The sequence below is a fragment of the Cotesia glomerata genome, linkage group LG3, assembly GCF_020080835.1.
Source record: "Cotesia glomerata isolate CgM1 linkage group LG3, MPM_Cglom_v2.3, whole genome shotgun sequence".
Taxonomy (NCBI): domain Eukaryota; kingdom Metazoa; phylum Arthropoda; class Insecta; order Hymenoptera; family Braconidae; genus Cotesia; species Cotesia glomerata.
In genome coordinates, this window is record NC_058160.1 from 1480867 (window position 1) to 1497363 (window position 16497).

General features: G+C 25.6%; 1 protein-coding gene and 1 non-coding gene across 2 annotated transcripts; one reads left to right on the forward strand and one right to left on the reverse strand.

Annotated features, from left to right (window-relative positions):
* The first annotated feature begins 2781 nt into the window (after nt 1-2781).
* LOC123260365 (rho GTPase-activating protein conundrum-like) lies at nt 2782-13321 on the forward strand. Its single transcript, XM_044721416.1, has 6 exons — nt 2782-3087; nt 7837-8153; nt 8228-8469; nt 10318-11203; nt 12440-12784; nt 12876-13321. Exons 2-6 carry the CDS (start codon nt 8009-8011, stop codon nt 13244-13246), a joined length of 1989 nt encoding a protein of 662 aa, XP_044577351.1. The 5' UTR covers nt 2782-3087; nt 7837-8008; the 3' UTR covers nt 13247-13321.
* Trnae-cuc lies at nt 8928-8999 on the reverse strand. Its single transcript has one exon. It is a non-coding gene; the product is annotated as a tRNA-Glu (tRNA).
* Nucleotides 13322-16497: the final 3176 nt, after the last annotated feature.

Below are 16497 nucleotides of genomic sequence, written 5' to 3' on the forward strand. Positions count from 1 at the left end.
AAATTAAAAGTATAATTATGAAGTGAATCAAATCTAAAGAGTAAGTCAAATCAACAAAGTTCATCATTTTTATCAGGTACATTTTAAATAACTAATATTTGTGAATTTAATAATATCGTAAAATCGTTATATGAAAGAAAAAGTTAACTTTGAATCACTGTGTAATAATTGTAATTATTGTAATTTAACTAATGATATTAATTTTTGATTTAAACAATATATGTATTAAAATTATTCAACAAACCTATCATTCTCAATAAATAGAAACTCGGAAGTTCCCGGTCTATTAGCCTAACACGCTAGGACCGAATACTTAAACACAATAAATAATTTAAATGTAAAATCAATTAATTTCCCTAAATTAATTTTTCTTACATAACATGTACTGATTTAAGACGTCCTTACAGAGAATCACCCATATACATATATATATATCATATCGATACTTATATCAATTATAACATATTTCTTAACACTTGAATGTAGTTTTAACATATGATTTATTATTTAAATATATAATATTTAGACCTACAATGAATTTAAACTAACCACTTAATTTTATAATAACTGATTTATCTAATATTTATAATGTCACATACATTTATATTTGTTTTTTAATTATAAAAATTTTTGTATTTAGGTAAGATGTATTCATTAAATTCCAATTAATTAAAAAAAGATTTTTTTTTAAGCATATAAAAAATTTTTCGTTTTTATTTTAATAATGGATAGCATTTTTTTTTTAATTTTTAAGTATTTACACTGGTTTATTATAATAAAAATAATCAATTACATTTATCGCAGGAATATGGATGAAATATACGTTCGAAAAAAAATAACTTGAATCAAGAGAAAATTCTAGAGCCATGAAAATAATTTTGAAGAGTTTCATTGTTTTGAATTAAGTAAAATTTACTTAAACCGAGAAAAATTTCTTAGTTTAAGAATTTTTCTGCTCAAGTCAAGATTCAAGTAAATTTATTTTTCTGTGTATAAAAAAATTACGCAAATATATAAAATAAATATATCTATTTATAAAAATTTTTTATGTATTTGCCTACATACTTTCATAAATGTTAAACATATATATTTGTTTTTTTTTTTCGTAAGTATTTTAAAATTTTATTTCAAAAAATTCTTCTAGCTTCTAAAATTTCTGCATGAAAAATAATTAATAAGTTCAATTGAGTAAAAAGATAAAATTTATTAATTTATAAAAGCAATTTCCTAAGAGTAAATATTTTTTCAAAATCGCCTTAAATATTTTCTAACTTTTTAGAAAAATTCAAAAATATTGAAAAAAAATTTTTTTTTTCATCTTTTCTTCTAACTAAGGTAAGTAATCCTTTATTCCAATGACCGTAAAAGATTTCCCTGATAGCCACGCTTTGAGTAAAATAACCTGCACTGGCGGGATTTTAGCCAAGTCGTTTCAAAGTTCACTTAAAGTCACTCACTGCAGAATCCTGTATTGAATCTGTAGTGAAGTTGGTTAGGAAATTCAAATAAACCTACGCCGACATCTGAACTAAAGCTGTTGACAAGTTTTTATTTGCAGAAGGTTAGCTAAAAGTTGTAATGAGATTTGCGTAAAAAATAATGTCAAGTTAGACTGTAACATTTTTTAACAAATTTTTTAGCTGAAGTTGTATAAATTTTAAACTTCAATTTTCATTTAAAATACTAACAAATATGAAGACATATTTAGCAATCAAGTTTTTAACTCAGAAAGTTCAATCTACAACACAACAAATTTTGAGGCAATTATTTCGATATGATTTTTTAAGAAAGATAATGCATAAAATTAAGAACCTACGATTTTCTTAGTCATTTGATGAAGTATTAATTACTTATAACTCATAAATAAGTAACTCAATGAAATTAAATAAAAATTTTTATATTTTAATTGAAAAGGATAAATTTGAAAAAGATAATTTTTTAACCTGATGTTTTTTCCTATCGTTAAAAAACATTTATTCGAAGAAGTTTTTCACCTATGGCAAATATAGCACCAAAGTTATATTTATACGCAAAATAAATATGAAAAATAAATTTACTGTTAATTTTTTTTATTTGATTTTGTACAAATATATAAAATTGATTACATTGGTCTCAGAATTAATATATATTTCTTATAATTTATTAATAATTATAAAAATAGTAAAAATAACAATGATAATAGTGATCGTAATAACAATTATAATTGTAGTTGTAATTTATTAACAATTGGCCATAAGATTGAATTTCTCTGATGGCTATAAGGCTTATACCGACAAACTATCATCAATTTTCGGTAATTTACCGATCGTAGAATGCAAATGGTAAAATTTTTGTACTCTGCCGCATTAACAGACATTGTCTCAAAGTTCAGTGCAGGTTCACTCAAACTCCTGCACTACAAGATGTTTAATGAAACTGTCGTTAGATTCGAGTCGTAGATTTTTCACAACTTGGAGTCCAGTCTAAAGCCAACTTGTATTCTGCATGGCTATCAGGGTTTAATCTTCATAGGCCATTTACTGCCTATCGACAACAACTCCGCCGATAATACTGACAGTCGACAAGACTTATATTAGTTCCCCTTAAAACCCAAAGGCGCGCTGCATTTAAATAAACCAAAAGCACATCGTTAACTTTTACAAAATAACATCAAGATTATGAAAGACCTTGCGTGGTACCGACACATCCACAAGTGTCTATACCTACATGCGTCCCGTTAATGGTGTATTTTTTAAAAGACCCCCTGGAGCCCTAGAGTGGGGGCTTTGTACATAACCGATCGGAGTATATACCGTATACCGATATACCGTACACCGAGTATAGTACATATAAGTGAGAAATCAAGATGGCACCCAACCCTGAATTTCATTGAGATTGAGACACAGGTGTCACTCGATTCGTAAGAAAAAATACATGTCTATAATCTACACACTCCATAAAAATCCACCTGTGTATTTAGTGTACTGTAAAAATATTTTTTATATTTTACTCTATCATATTTAGAATAATTCCGATACATATTAACATAAACAAGTGGTGCAATTTATAGTTTTAATATTATTATCGTTATGTTATTTTATTGTGAAGGTAAGTTTTTATTATAAATAATACTTTTATTATTTTTATCTCTTTAATTGTTTCAATAAATATTTGCTGCATTTATCAATTTTTTTTTTTTGCTTTTAACGCGCCGCAAGTTAAGTGTATGAGGCAAAACTTGCTTTTTTATATATATGTATATATTTTATGTAAATGTATATAGGTATATATCGCAATATCTACATAGCTGTAGGCGCTTTTCAGAATTCTTAATGAATTCTCAATGGATTCGATCATAGATTCCATTTACTTTCCATCGTCGTTTTCAAAAGTGAAATTTTTATATTTTATAATTTTGTATTAATTAACTATAAATATATATATATATATTTAAATTTATTTTAAAAACTAAAAATTAGTCAGTTAATGAACTTGATTTTCAAGATCAATGATTAATTATTTAGAAAAAATTATCCACCTGAATAAAATATTTAATTTATAGTTTTGTTTACTGATTTTGATTTTAAAACAACGAAAAAAAAAATTAATTATTTTAAAGAAGTAATCAAAAATTATTACAGTAAATAACAATTTATCAGTACGATTCCGCAAGATAACTTTATCTTAATTGCCAGAAAATCTTTTTTACATTCTTGATAATACATCTTTGTCTCTAAATCGTGTTTGTTATCATTATCATTTAAGCGTCAGTTATTTTTTCAGTATTGTTCACTAGTCAATGCTCAATTTCACTGAAATTTAAGCATTTAATTGTTCGTAAAAATTATAAGCGCTTAAAATTTTTTTTTAATAGTTGGAGAAAAAGTTCATTCAAGTTTTGCTTGCTTGGAAATATAAATAGAGTCTTTAGTGATTCATCTTAATTTTTGTTCAGAAGCAGAAAAAAAAAAGAATCTTTGAAAGAGTTTTTAATGAATAAAAAAAAAATTTTTTTTCTTTTTATTACAAATGTTTTGTTATCTGTTATTGTGTAAGAGCGACGGAGACTGTTTTCTTTACTAATGTCAGTGCAAGAGAGACAGTTGTATGTGTCACATTTAAAAATTTAATATTGCTGGGATATTTTAAATTTTAAATCTATTTTTAAAGATAGAATTTATGTAAGTTTGACGAAAATTAATTTAAGGATTAAAATTAATAGAAAAAAATTATTTATTTTTTAAGGAATGATATTTAAAAATTTTTTATTCAATAAATGAATCGTTTATTTGAGAAACCCCATAAGTTAAAAATATATTAATTTTTCTCCGTGAATTATTTATTATATTTATAAAATAAAGTACGAAGTATGTATTGGAAGTACAATTAACGAAAATTATAATAAATCATCTATTTTTAAATCTAAATTAGTGAACTGAGAGTCAAGAATAAAACAACATTTTAATTTATCACAATCTAACGTTATAAAACTAAAATTGCAAAAATTATTGAAATCAAAGTATTTAACAGTAAATATAATATATTTTTATTTGGTTATCATTAATTTTAGAATTTAAATCAGTTAAATTAGAGTTAACAATAAAACAACATATTTTTTAAATTAATTTTAATCTATTAAGCGAATATCGTAAATTTCATTAAAATTCAAGTATTTAAAAGTGAATTTAGTTTCTAATTACATGATAATCCATTCTTTTAAAATTAAAGTCAGTGAAATTACATCTAACAATAAAAAAATAATTTTATTTAATTTTCTTAAACTTATATTGCAAAAATTATTAAAATTGAAGTATTTTGCATTGAACTGAATTTTTTCTACTCAAAAGTTTTTTTAAAAAAAAAAAAAAAAAAAACAAAAAAAAACTCATTTTTGGAATTTTGAAATTTAATGTTTATTCGAAAAATGCAATAAACCCGATTTCGAAAAAAATATTACTTATGGGGTTTCTCAAATAATAAAAATTGAAATTTTAATAAAATTAAAAATTTGAATTATACACGGAGAAAAATTAATTATACTACCTACTATACAAAAATAGTAACTCCTACTATCTAAAATGGTAATAAAATAAATTAGTAACAAAATAATAGGTGGTATCATTGACAATTGTAATAGTTACTATTAATAATGGTAACGATTATTATCAAAAATAATAATTGTAATTATTCTAAATTATAACTGTTACAATCGAAGATGGTAACTGTAATCATCTCAGATTGTAAAAATTCTGAAAGAAAAAATAATATAAATTTACTTAATTAAATCCTTTATTTACATCGATATTTTAGCTAATGTACATTTTTTTCTTTGAAATATTGAAATATTTTAAATTCCCTTCAAAATTTTTTTTTGAAAATTTGATTTTTTTAAAGATTTAAAATTTTTTTTTTTGAAATTTTAATTTTTTTTTTTTAATTTGAATTTTATTGAAAATTATAGTTAATATTATCGTCCATAGTTATTATAAATAATTTTTTTTTTTTTTTTTTTTATCTCAGGAATGTGGACAAGATAGGATCGTAATAACAAATTACATTATTATTTCTGCTATTATTTCGGCAGAAATAATAATGTAATTTGTTATTACGATCCTATCTTGTCCACATTCCTGAGATAAAAAAAAAAAATTATTTATTGAAAATTTTGATTTTTTTGGAAATTTCGAATTTTTTTCAAAAATTTGACGTTGAAATTTGTTTTAAACAAATAAAAATTTAAATATAATTTCAATCCGAATTTAATCCGAATTTTTTGTGCAATACAGCTGCTTTTAGTTTATTCAGAAATGCATCCACGGTAACGCAGATTCTTAATTTTTTTAATATTTTTTACTAGCTTAGATAGTAGTTATTATTATTACCGATGGTAACTATAACCATCAGGTTATATTAGGAATTACGATTTTGATAATAGTAGTAACTAATTAAAATAATAACAGTTATTATTACTGATTACCATCATAATAGTAGCAGTTACCATCAGGATAGTAAATACTACAATTCAGATGGTTTACTTAATTATTTAAATAATATTTACTACTGTCGAATTCAGTTAATAGATTTTAACATAACTAGATAATAAACTCTACTATAAAATTTTCTCCGTGTATTATTTAGAAAAATGATCATTTTTTGAGTTAAAGTAAATTTATTTAAAATTTATAAAATATTTTATTTTTAAAATTAAAAATTTTTTTGCAATAATATATAAAAAATTGTATTTAAAAATATTTATTATTTACACAAAATAATAAGATTTTCTGACAGTATGGATAAAAAAAAAATCATTCAGTATGAAAGCAATCAGTGTTTTACGCAAGCGTTTTATTTCCTGGATATGAAGCATCGCAGGTACTTTCTGAGCATTAAAGCGTTTAAAATTTATTATACTAATGAAAAATTCTTGCACTGAAACATCTGAAAAATCAAACATTTGAATACTTTGCTTAGTGGCTGCAGGAAATGATAATATTTGCGTATAACTGTTAGATTTACAGTAAACAGACATTATTTTATTTTTCAATATGAGTTTGCTGTGTGAGAATAGGTTTGTTCTTCCTTAATAACGCGCCTTTTAATTACCTATCACAATAAAAAGGATATGGATAGGGATAAAACAATAAAATTATTACACTCAGTTCCTGTAGACCGTGTAGAAAAATTTTATTGTAAATTGTAGAACTCTTCTTCAGAGTCTAGAAGACAATTATGATGTATTAATTTATAATTCATTTTTTATGCAGAAAAGTAGCTTCATTCTCGAAGTCAAGGATTCTCACGAGATTAAAATGTAATAAATGTGGGCGAAATTCGCTTGATGTGACTAATGCTAATATTCTCGATAATTTACATAATTTTGCATTAAATTTTGCCCGTATTTATGTCAGTAATTTTTCCCATATACGGGTCGTCAATTTTTTTTTAAACGTAATTTTTTTTTTAGTTTAAATTACGCGTGAAACAGTCTAGTTGAATAGAACTTTTAAAACAAGCTTACAGATATTGTAACAAATAAATTAATCAGTATTGAAAGAATAATTCATTAAAATTTTATCCGTTTCATAACACAAAGAAGCGATAAAAAGTAATAAAATTAATACTGTTGTTTCTTATCGCGTTAAAGTTTAATTCAGTTACAATTTTTTTAATCCGATAATTGTAGTAATAAAATGTTTTATCATTATCATTAGTAGGCTAAGGTGAACTGAATGGTTGCATTAAAAATAATAATAATAATATTTATAAAAATAGAAATTTATTATTACACTAAAAAATCGGGAATAAATATGGAGTTTAATCCGAAAAACTAAATACGGAATTTTTATACTAAAATAAATTTTAATTAACTGAAACAATTTTTGACAAATATTTAAAATTTAAATTTGTAAATATTAATTAGATTTTTTTTTAAATTTGACTTTTAAACTGATAAATTAAAACATAAAAAGTCGAAAGTAAAAATTATTTTAATGTTTACTGAAATTAACTTTCGTATAGAAATTTTTAAGATTTTTTAATAAATAAATTATTATAGAGAGAATTTATTAAAAAATACGAAAAAAAATTGATCCAATTTATTTTAAATATTAAAATTTACTTAATATACAAATTAAAAAAGGTTATATTAATTTTTAAATCTTTAAATAATAATTTAATAATTTTTAAATAAATAACTATTGTTTTATTTATACTCAATAAAAAAAATAAAAAATTCACCCTTTATTTTAATAATGTAAATAAAATTTTTCACTCAATCGCAAATTTTTCACAGTGTATTATTAAGATAAAAATAACCCCAATAATAATTACTAATAAACTTATTTATTTAATTTTCAGAACAAGTTAGTCATTGAAAACAATTGAATGAAAACAAACAATTATTCATCTTGGAACAATCGATGAGACTGATTAAAAGTATCAACATTATTTTTGTTTGTTACATAAAGTAATCCATGGTTCAATAAATTAATTAATATACAATTAACAACACGATAAATAGTTTATAAAAATGGATCGCTCACAGCACAGTATGACTTTTACCGGCGGTGATAGTAATTTGCAAGACTATTGGGAGGCTTATCAAAAAATGATTGAGGAAACTAAAATGCTTGATGACTATCTCGATGAGGAGTCTAGTCCACGTAGCTATGATGGTATTTCACTTTCATAATTTATTTAAACACTTGAAATTTATAGGAATAAATTAAATTGGTGATTAATTTTCCAGAAGGAGAAGAAGAAGCCGAATGGCTAAAAGCTGCCGGCCTAGGGGAATTAACAGAGCCATGGAAAGCGGGACGAGAAATTCAGCCGGAAGAATTGGGTGCTGCATTGCGTACATTATCGCGTGCGCAAGCTGAAGCTGTAAAACGTCGTGTCAGGTCGCTAAATCACACTGTTAAACAAAGATTTAATCAGCGTACTAGAGCACGTAAACCAGACATTCGTGATGTATTCAAAGATGTTGAGGTAATAATTTCTATATTTATCCAATAATTGCTAATGAATGTTAGAAAGTAAAGTGGAGTAATTTAATGATTAAATTTAATATTTAATATTTTGAAACGCCGGATTAAGATTACTTATTTTAAATCAAACATTTGTAACAAAATAATTCTATTTACTTCACAATGACTCTAGTTTTGGAGCTTTCGGATTTTTTCTCTTCAATTATAACTTTTACTTTCTTATACAATGGAATTGCTTGACAATCCGAGACTATAATACCGAAAAGCGGTCATTAGATAAACCTAAGCGACACTTTTTTTGTCGGGTATAATTAGAAACTCACTGGGAAGCATTAGCGACGTCTATCCCCTCTATTTGGAGCACACTCAAAAGTAATTACGAAAAATGCCTGAAATAAGACAATTTTGTGATAATTTAAAAAAATATTTTTTGCGCTCTCAAAAAAATGATAAAAAAATTTCCGGTACCGGGAATCGAACCCGGATCTCCTGGGTGAGAGCCAGGTATGCTAACCAGTACACCATACCGGAGATTGATGAAGGGAGGGTGGTTTGTAGAATAGAAAATAGTCGAATCAGTAAAAGCAGATGCGCACACACGTGACTTTTAGTCGCATTAGAGTTGATTCAGTCGATAAATACGGGATTTGTGATGCGAAAAATTACTTGAAATAAGAAAATTTATTTTAAATTTTCAGCATCAATGTTGGATATTTTTGCTACAAGAATATTTATATAAAAGTTTAAATTTTTTTCCGGAAAAATACTTTATGAAAATAAAGCACGTGTTAAAAAATTTTGAATGATTTTTAACAAGTTTAAATATTTCACTTAATTAAAAAAAGGGCAATATTTACTGTAATTATATGGATGGTGTATGTTTAACTTGTAAAATTAGTAATTTTTTTTATCCTGATGGTCCTAATCAGGACACTTTTTTTATCTTTATTATTTTCCGTAATAATTTAAATAAACAATATAAAAACACACTGACGAAAGGATTTGTTTAGAGTTAAAAATATTTGTTAATATTTAACAAATCATTTCTTAGAGACCGCTTTTTAGTACTAAACAAATATTTCTTAGTATTTAAAATAATTTGTTTGTATTTAATAAATCTGATATTCATCTATTAAATATTAATAAATCTTTTTAAATACTAAGAAATATTTGTTAAGGACTAAAAAGTCGTCCTTAATAAATGATTATTTAAATATTAACAAATATTTTTAACTATAAACAAATCCTTCTATCAGTGCTGAGTTGCAAAATTTTTAATTTAAAATTCTGTATTTTTCATTTAAAATAAAATTGATATCTATAATTTATTTAATTATTAGTTTATTGAAAAATGTGTTAGTAAAATTTTTAAAATGAATTTTTTTTTATATAATAATATTATGAATTATTTAAAAAATTATTAATATTAAATATTTTGAGAATTAAAAAATTTCAATCATATTTAAGTCTAACATTGAAAAAAAGATTATTTTTCAAAAAATTAATAATTAAATTTTACAAAAAATGTATTTTTTTCAACCCTGTGTGTTGAATAATTTTTGGAAAAAAATATTTGTATACTTTATTATATTTTCAAAAAATTTTCTCATATTCTAATCAAAAAAATTATTTTCTCTTCCGAACTATTTTACCCAAAACAAGTATTTTTTCTTTCTATTAAGAACCAAAGCATTAGAAAAACTCGGAATTCAAATTAAGCGATCGATAAACCAATTTCACTCTTATCAAAGTTACATGATAGACTTTACACTGCTTAAAAACTTAAAAAAATAAAACGACGTAACAATGACTTTTAATTCAATATCACTAACAGGATAATCTTTTGCAGGTATCGAGCGTAGGCACCAGATCCCGTAGTGCGACACCAGATTCATTAGACAGTGTCCACGATTCCGGAGAAACACCCGAGAGTGCCTCCCCCCCTTCGCCGCCCACCGTAGTGAATACAGCCGTCGGGCCCCATCACACGAGTATAAACATTCCGAGTTTCGTTTCGATTTTCCACCGAAATTCCCACGATGAAAAGGACTTCAAAGACGGAAATCGTCAGTCGTCATCTATCAGCACCCACAATCACAATTTGTCGATAGTAACGCCAACGCCTCTGCCAGTCCAGGAAATATTCCGACGCACTGGGCATCACTGGTCCCACGGTGGAGACATAGCCAGCGATTCGGAGGGAATTGAATTGACTGCGTACCAGAGACTGGGGACGATAAGCTTGGCCAGACCGATCATCCAGCACCGAAGTGGAAGCGACCCCAGCGAAGTCGGGACTGAGAAGCTCGATGCAAAAGTTGGGAATGATTACTTACGGACGGATAAAATCAGTGACCGCAAGGAAACTCTTAAAAGGGGCATCAGTGGAGGCACCAATCATGCAAGTGTCACCCGAAGTCACAGCAGCTTGCACAGAACCAGACCAGCGGACCATATTATCACCAGACCGCTCAACAGAACTTCCTCGCACGACCATTTGAGTTTCGAGCAAATGTGTCGAGCTAATGAGTCCATGACTGGAGTCGTTTCCTCCCAGGATGACGATGACTGGAATAATGAGGCAGATCAGGACTTTGACAGAAGTGCGGTTGAACTCCTGTCCCAGAGGGACTTGATGAGGCTACAGTCGTTGTTGTGGCTCGAACTTACTGCTGTATTTGATAAATACAACTTGCCGCTGATTAAGAGGAAGCCCAATAAACGGAGGCAGAAAGGTTTGATGAGTTCTTTTTGGAGTTTCTTATGAAAAAAATTTATTTTAAAAATACACAGAAAAAAAATTCACTTAAGCCAAGAAAATATTCTTCCTAATTATTTTCTTGAAAAAAAAAATTTTTTTTGACAAGAAATTTCACTTATTCCAACAAAATTAATTCTCTTGCTTTAAGAAATACGTATCTTGATCCAAGAAAATTTATTTAAGTCAAGAGAATCTTTTTTTTTTGAGAAAATTTAGTTCTTGATAGAAGTAAATTTTCTTGTCTTGAGAAAATTTCTCTCTTGCTCCAAAAAATTAAATATAAAGATAGAAGTTAATTTTCATTAATATTTTTATTGATTAACATGTCAAATGGGAAGATCAAATAATATTTCATCATTTTTTTTCATTCAATATGTATAATTGTACGCTAAAATAATATAAAATGGGTATCAAATATTCTCGAGAAAAATTTTCTCAAGGTGAGAAAATTTTTTTCTTAGCTGAAGTAGGTGGCGCTGTTTCCCTAAAGTATCTAAAAATCTTGATCAAATATAAAAATTTATTGTATCAAGTATTTATGATAATTTGAATTAAGAAAAAATGACTTCCACCAAGAATAGAATTTAAAGAAAAATTTTTACTTCGACCAACACAACTTTGGTCTTCCTTCAGGCACCCGACAAATTTTCTTGAGCTAAGAATTTTGTTCTCCAGTCAAGAAATTTTTCTTTCTGTGTATCGATAAAATAATATATTTTTTTTCAATAAATTTTGGACAACTTTCATAGATATTTTATTTATTTTAAGTGTAATTTAAAAAAGACCATTTGGCAGCCGAAATAGAAGTAAATTTCTTGCATAAAAAAAATATATTTTTTACTACAATAAAACGAATGCAAAAGTAAAATTTCATTAAATTTGTCTGAGAAAGTAAGTCATTTTTGGCCTAGACTGATAGTGAGGTATGCAAATTAAAGTTTATTTAATAAGCTTTCAGACGCAATTTACAGAATTTTGATAGGATATCGCATTCAATTGTAATTGCACGGAAATACGGTAAAAAAGAACATTTTTGCGAGAAAAATTGTTATTTTTTCAGCTAAGAAATAAAATTTCAAACAAATGAAATTTTTGTCACAGAAATGTTAATTTTTTTAAAAAAAAATTTTTTGTCTCATATTATAAAATTCTCTCCGTGCATTAATAAACCTCTCCATTTTTTTAAAATCCCAAATTACGTTCCTTTCAGCTGGTAATTTATTCAGCGTATCATTGTCAACTCTTCTGTTACGCGACAGTCAGTTGACAAACGAAGAAAACAATATTCCGCTGATATTCCAAAAACTTCTTACGGAATTGACCGAGCGCGGAATTAAAGAAGAGGGAATCCTCCGAGTTGGCGGGAACAAGCAAAAAGTTGAGCAGCTTTGCACAGAATTGGAGACGGATTTCTACAGCAAGCCTAAGGAAGCTGACAAATTAATACAGCGTACTCCGTGCCATGATTTATCAGCGGTGCTAAAAAAATTGCTGCGTGATTTACCTCAACCTCTGCTCACCGTAGAGTACATCGACGCGTTCTATCAAAGTCACGGTAAATATATTGAGTAATTATTTTCTTGAGAATTCGCAATCTTGCTATTAATCATAATTATCACAATAATGATCAATCTTAATTGTTGCAGGTGTTAAAAGTCCCAGTGATTTATCGTACTCGTTGAATTTATTGGTGTTGTTGCTGCCAGTGGAGCATCGCTGCACGCTGAAAGCGCTGCTTAAATTTTTAAAATTAGTCATTGATAATCAGAGTTCAAACAAAATGTCAATTCACAACGTTTCGATGATCGTCGCGCCGTCATTATTTCCCCCGAGGTATATTTATCCACGTGATCGCTCGGATTTGAGTGCTCAGGTAAACATGGCTGCTGTTTGCTGTCAATTAACAGAAGCGCTCCTCAATAATGTTGATAAGTTATGCAATGTTCCAAGCAATTTATTTAATCAACTGAGAAGACAATCTGAAGAGGACAGGTATCGTAAATATAAGAAGAAATAATATTATCTTTTTTGATATTTTTAGCTTTTGTTTTTATGCGATGGAAAAAAAAAATTTTACTTCATTCAAAAGGAAATTTTTCAATGAGGAAAATTTTTTTTCAAGAGCTTTGTTATTTTTTTATAAGTAAAAAAATTCAAGAATCTATTATACGGAAAGAACAAGATGATACTGGATATCATTCCAGATTATACTCATTGTAATCTGGATTATACTAGCTACTATCTGAAATTTTTTGAAGTGAAACTTCTTTATCGACGTATGAGAGAAATTTTATAGCAATTTAAAAAAAAAATCGTCACGATTTTCGGTTACGCGCCATGTTTTTTTTTATCAGAGTTTAGTATAGCGACGTAAAGAATAAATCTAGTAAACATTATTAATTCTAAAAACAATTAAAAAAACAAATTAAATAATCATTTAAAAATAAAACAAAACACAGTTAGAAAATAAAAATATGTAAACGTACATATTTTTTAATTATTCCTTTCTAATGATTTATTTATTAATTTTGAATTCTATAAAATCATTGCATGTCTACAAGATTCACTGTCATCATATAATTGTATTACTTTAAATAAATAATTCCAATTATTTACTCATAACTTGTGTAATTGAGTAAATTATTAAATATCTGCTTTGAATTATTTTTACTAAGTTATCACATGAAATATCAATATTAAAGTTCGTTATATAATTTTTGTAAACTGATTAACTAATTTTTAGATTAAATAATAGCAGAGTCTAAATAATGACAACAATGGTAATTACGATGCGATCATAATTGATGAAATACAATAATTATAATAAGAGCAATGATAAAATAAATTACTCATATTATTTGTTTGCATTGCTATAATACTAAAATAGCTTTAATTTAATCCGGAAAAATTTTTTTTTCTTAAGCCTAATCTACACAATAAAAAATTTTGCGTTAATGCCTCAAAAAATTTTGTGTTAAAAATTTTTATGTTAAATATTTAACACTTTTTTGTGTTAATTTAACACAATAAATCTTAAATTTATACATAAAATTGTTAAATATTTAAAACAAAATTTTTTGACGCAATGACGTAAAATTTTTTACTGTGTACCCAATTTCTGTGAAGTTGTAAATAGTAAAAAAATAATATGTCATAAAGAAGTTTCACTTCCACCTGTGGACTTTGGTACACACATATTTTTTTTGTTACTGAGTATAATCTGGGATGATATCCAGTGTCATCTTGTTCTTTCCGTGAACTAATGATTTTCTTGAGTTAAAAATTTTATTTTTGGATCGTGAATTTTTTTTTTTTCAGTATGGTGCTCGCCTTTCGTAAGATATACTGTGAGCAAAATAGCAAAAAAAACCAACAATTAGTTTAAAATTTGCTTGAGTAATTTTTTACACTAAAAAAAAGTTTTTTTAATCAAATAAAATTTATTATTTCTAGAAAAAAGTTTTTTTTTTTAATTTTTCTCTTTAATCAAGTTAATTTTTTTTTCGAAAAAAAAAAATTAAATTTATCTATTATTGTGATTCATAAAAATTTTCAAGTATTAAAGTAAAAATTTCATTGCTCATAAGAAATTTTAAAACTTGAAAATAAAATTTTTTGTGCTAAATTGTAGAAAAAAAAAATTTAGTTGGTTTTTTTTTTTTTTTGTTATTTTATTGTGCAATTAATACAGCGAAAATAGTGTAACAATTGTTATTGTTTATTAATTATTTCACATAGGTTGTAGTTGTTCTATTGGTAAAATTGTGCGTACTTAAAAAATTTTTATAAAATGTAATATGTAGTATTAATAATAATTTTATATTACATAAATTTTGATAGAAAAATCTGTTTATAATTGAGCTCAATTAAAAATCAAAATTTTATATTTTTGTATATACTCATCAAGGTGCCTTGAAAAGATTAATTAATTCAAAATAAATTATTAACAATAACAATATTAATATTTTTAATGTCAGTAAATTTAGATTTGTATTTTTATAGGTGCTGAAAAATATTATTTATAGAAAATTATTTTGCAAACATTTTCAATATTAACCTGTTGTGAATCATTTTAAATATTTTAATAACGCATATACAGCGTCAAGGTTATTTAATAGATGATAACAGTGGCTGATTAGTTAATTAATGAAATAGTTTATTAGATTAATACTTAAGAAATAATTATATAAAAATGTTGTATCTAAAAAACGAAAAACGCCATTTATTAATTTTTGTAAGGCATTTTAATAATATGTCATTTGATGATTTTTGTAATATGACATGCCATACTACAATAAGAACACATTAATTGTAAATATTACATTAAAATTACTTTAATAAAGTGCCAAAGAAAAAAGAGCAATATAAATATATTTTTTCATTTATTTTTTTTGCATTTTTATGTCGCATAATTTATAATATTATTATTATAAATATTATAATGTTATTATTATTATTATTATTATTATTATTATTTTTAACACTTTATGTAAGCTCTAATTTATATTTTTTGTGCAAAAAAAAAAAAATTTTTCTCTTGATACATTTTTTGAGAAAATCAGAATTGTTTTTTAATAAATTTATAAGAGTGTAATATGTTTTAAAATATAAATTAAAAAAAAAATTTATGGACAAAATTAAAAAAAAAAATTTTTTTCTATTAAAATTTAAAAAAAAAAATTTTTTTTTGCATTAAAATTTTATAACAATATTTATTAATTTTATAAGTTTTTCTACAGATGCCAGAAGAATTCATAATTCATGAAACTTTACTAAGTTAAAAGAACAAAAAAAAATATGTGTGTGTATCAGAGTACACAGATAAGAAGTGAAACTTCTTTATGACATATCATTTTTCTACTAATTACAAATTCACAGAAATTGGGTAGATAAGACTTAAGAAAAAAAATTAGGAAAACGGTTGACCCTGAAGGCCATCCCTGCAACTTCCCGCTAATTCCATACCTGGATGCTTAAAATTGCACTTATGCCGTTTTTGAGCGCTCTTCGAGCTCAAAAATACAGTTTATGTGTTGTTTTGAGCTCTCCGAGCTCAAACAGATATCATTTCTATGCTTTTGAGCTCTTCGAGCTCAGAAGTCTAATAAAAGTTTGATAAAACACTATTTTTTGAGTTTTCAAACCGCAATAACTTTTGAATGAATGAACCGATTTTTACGCAGTTGGCGGCATTCGACGCAGTTTTTTAAGCCTTTTGAAAAATCTTTAAGTTTAAATTGATCAAACTGTAAATTTCGGAGTAATTCC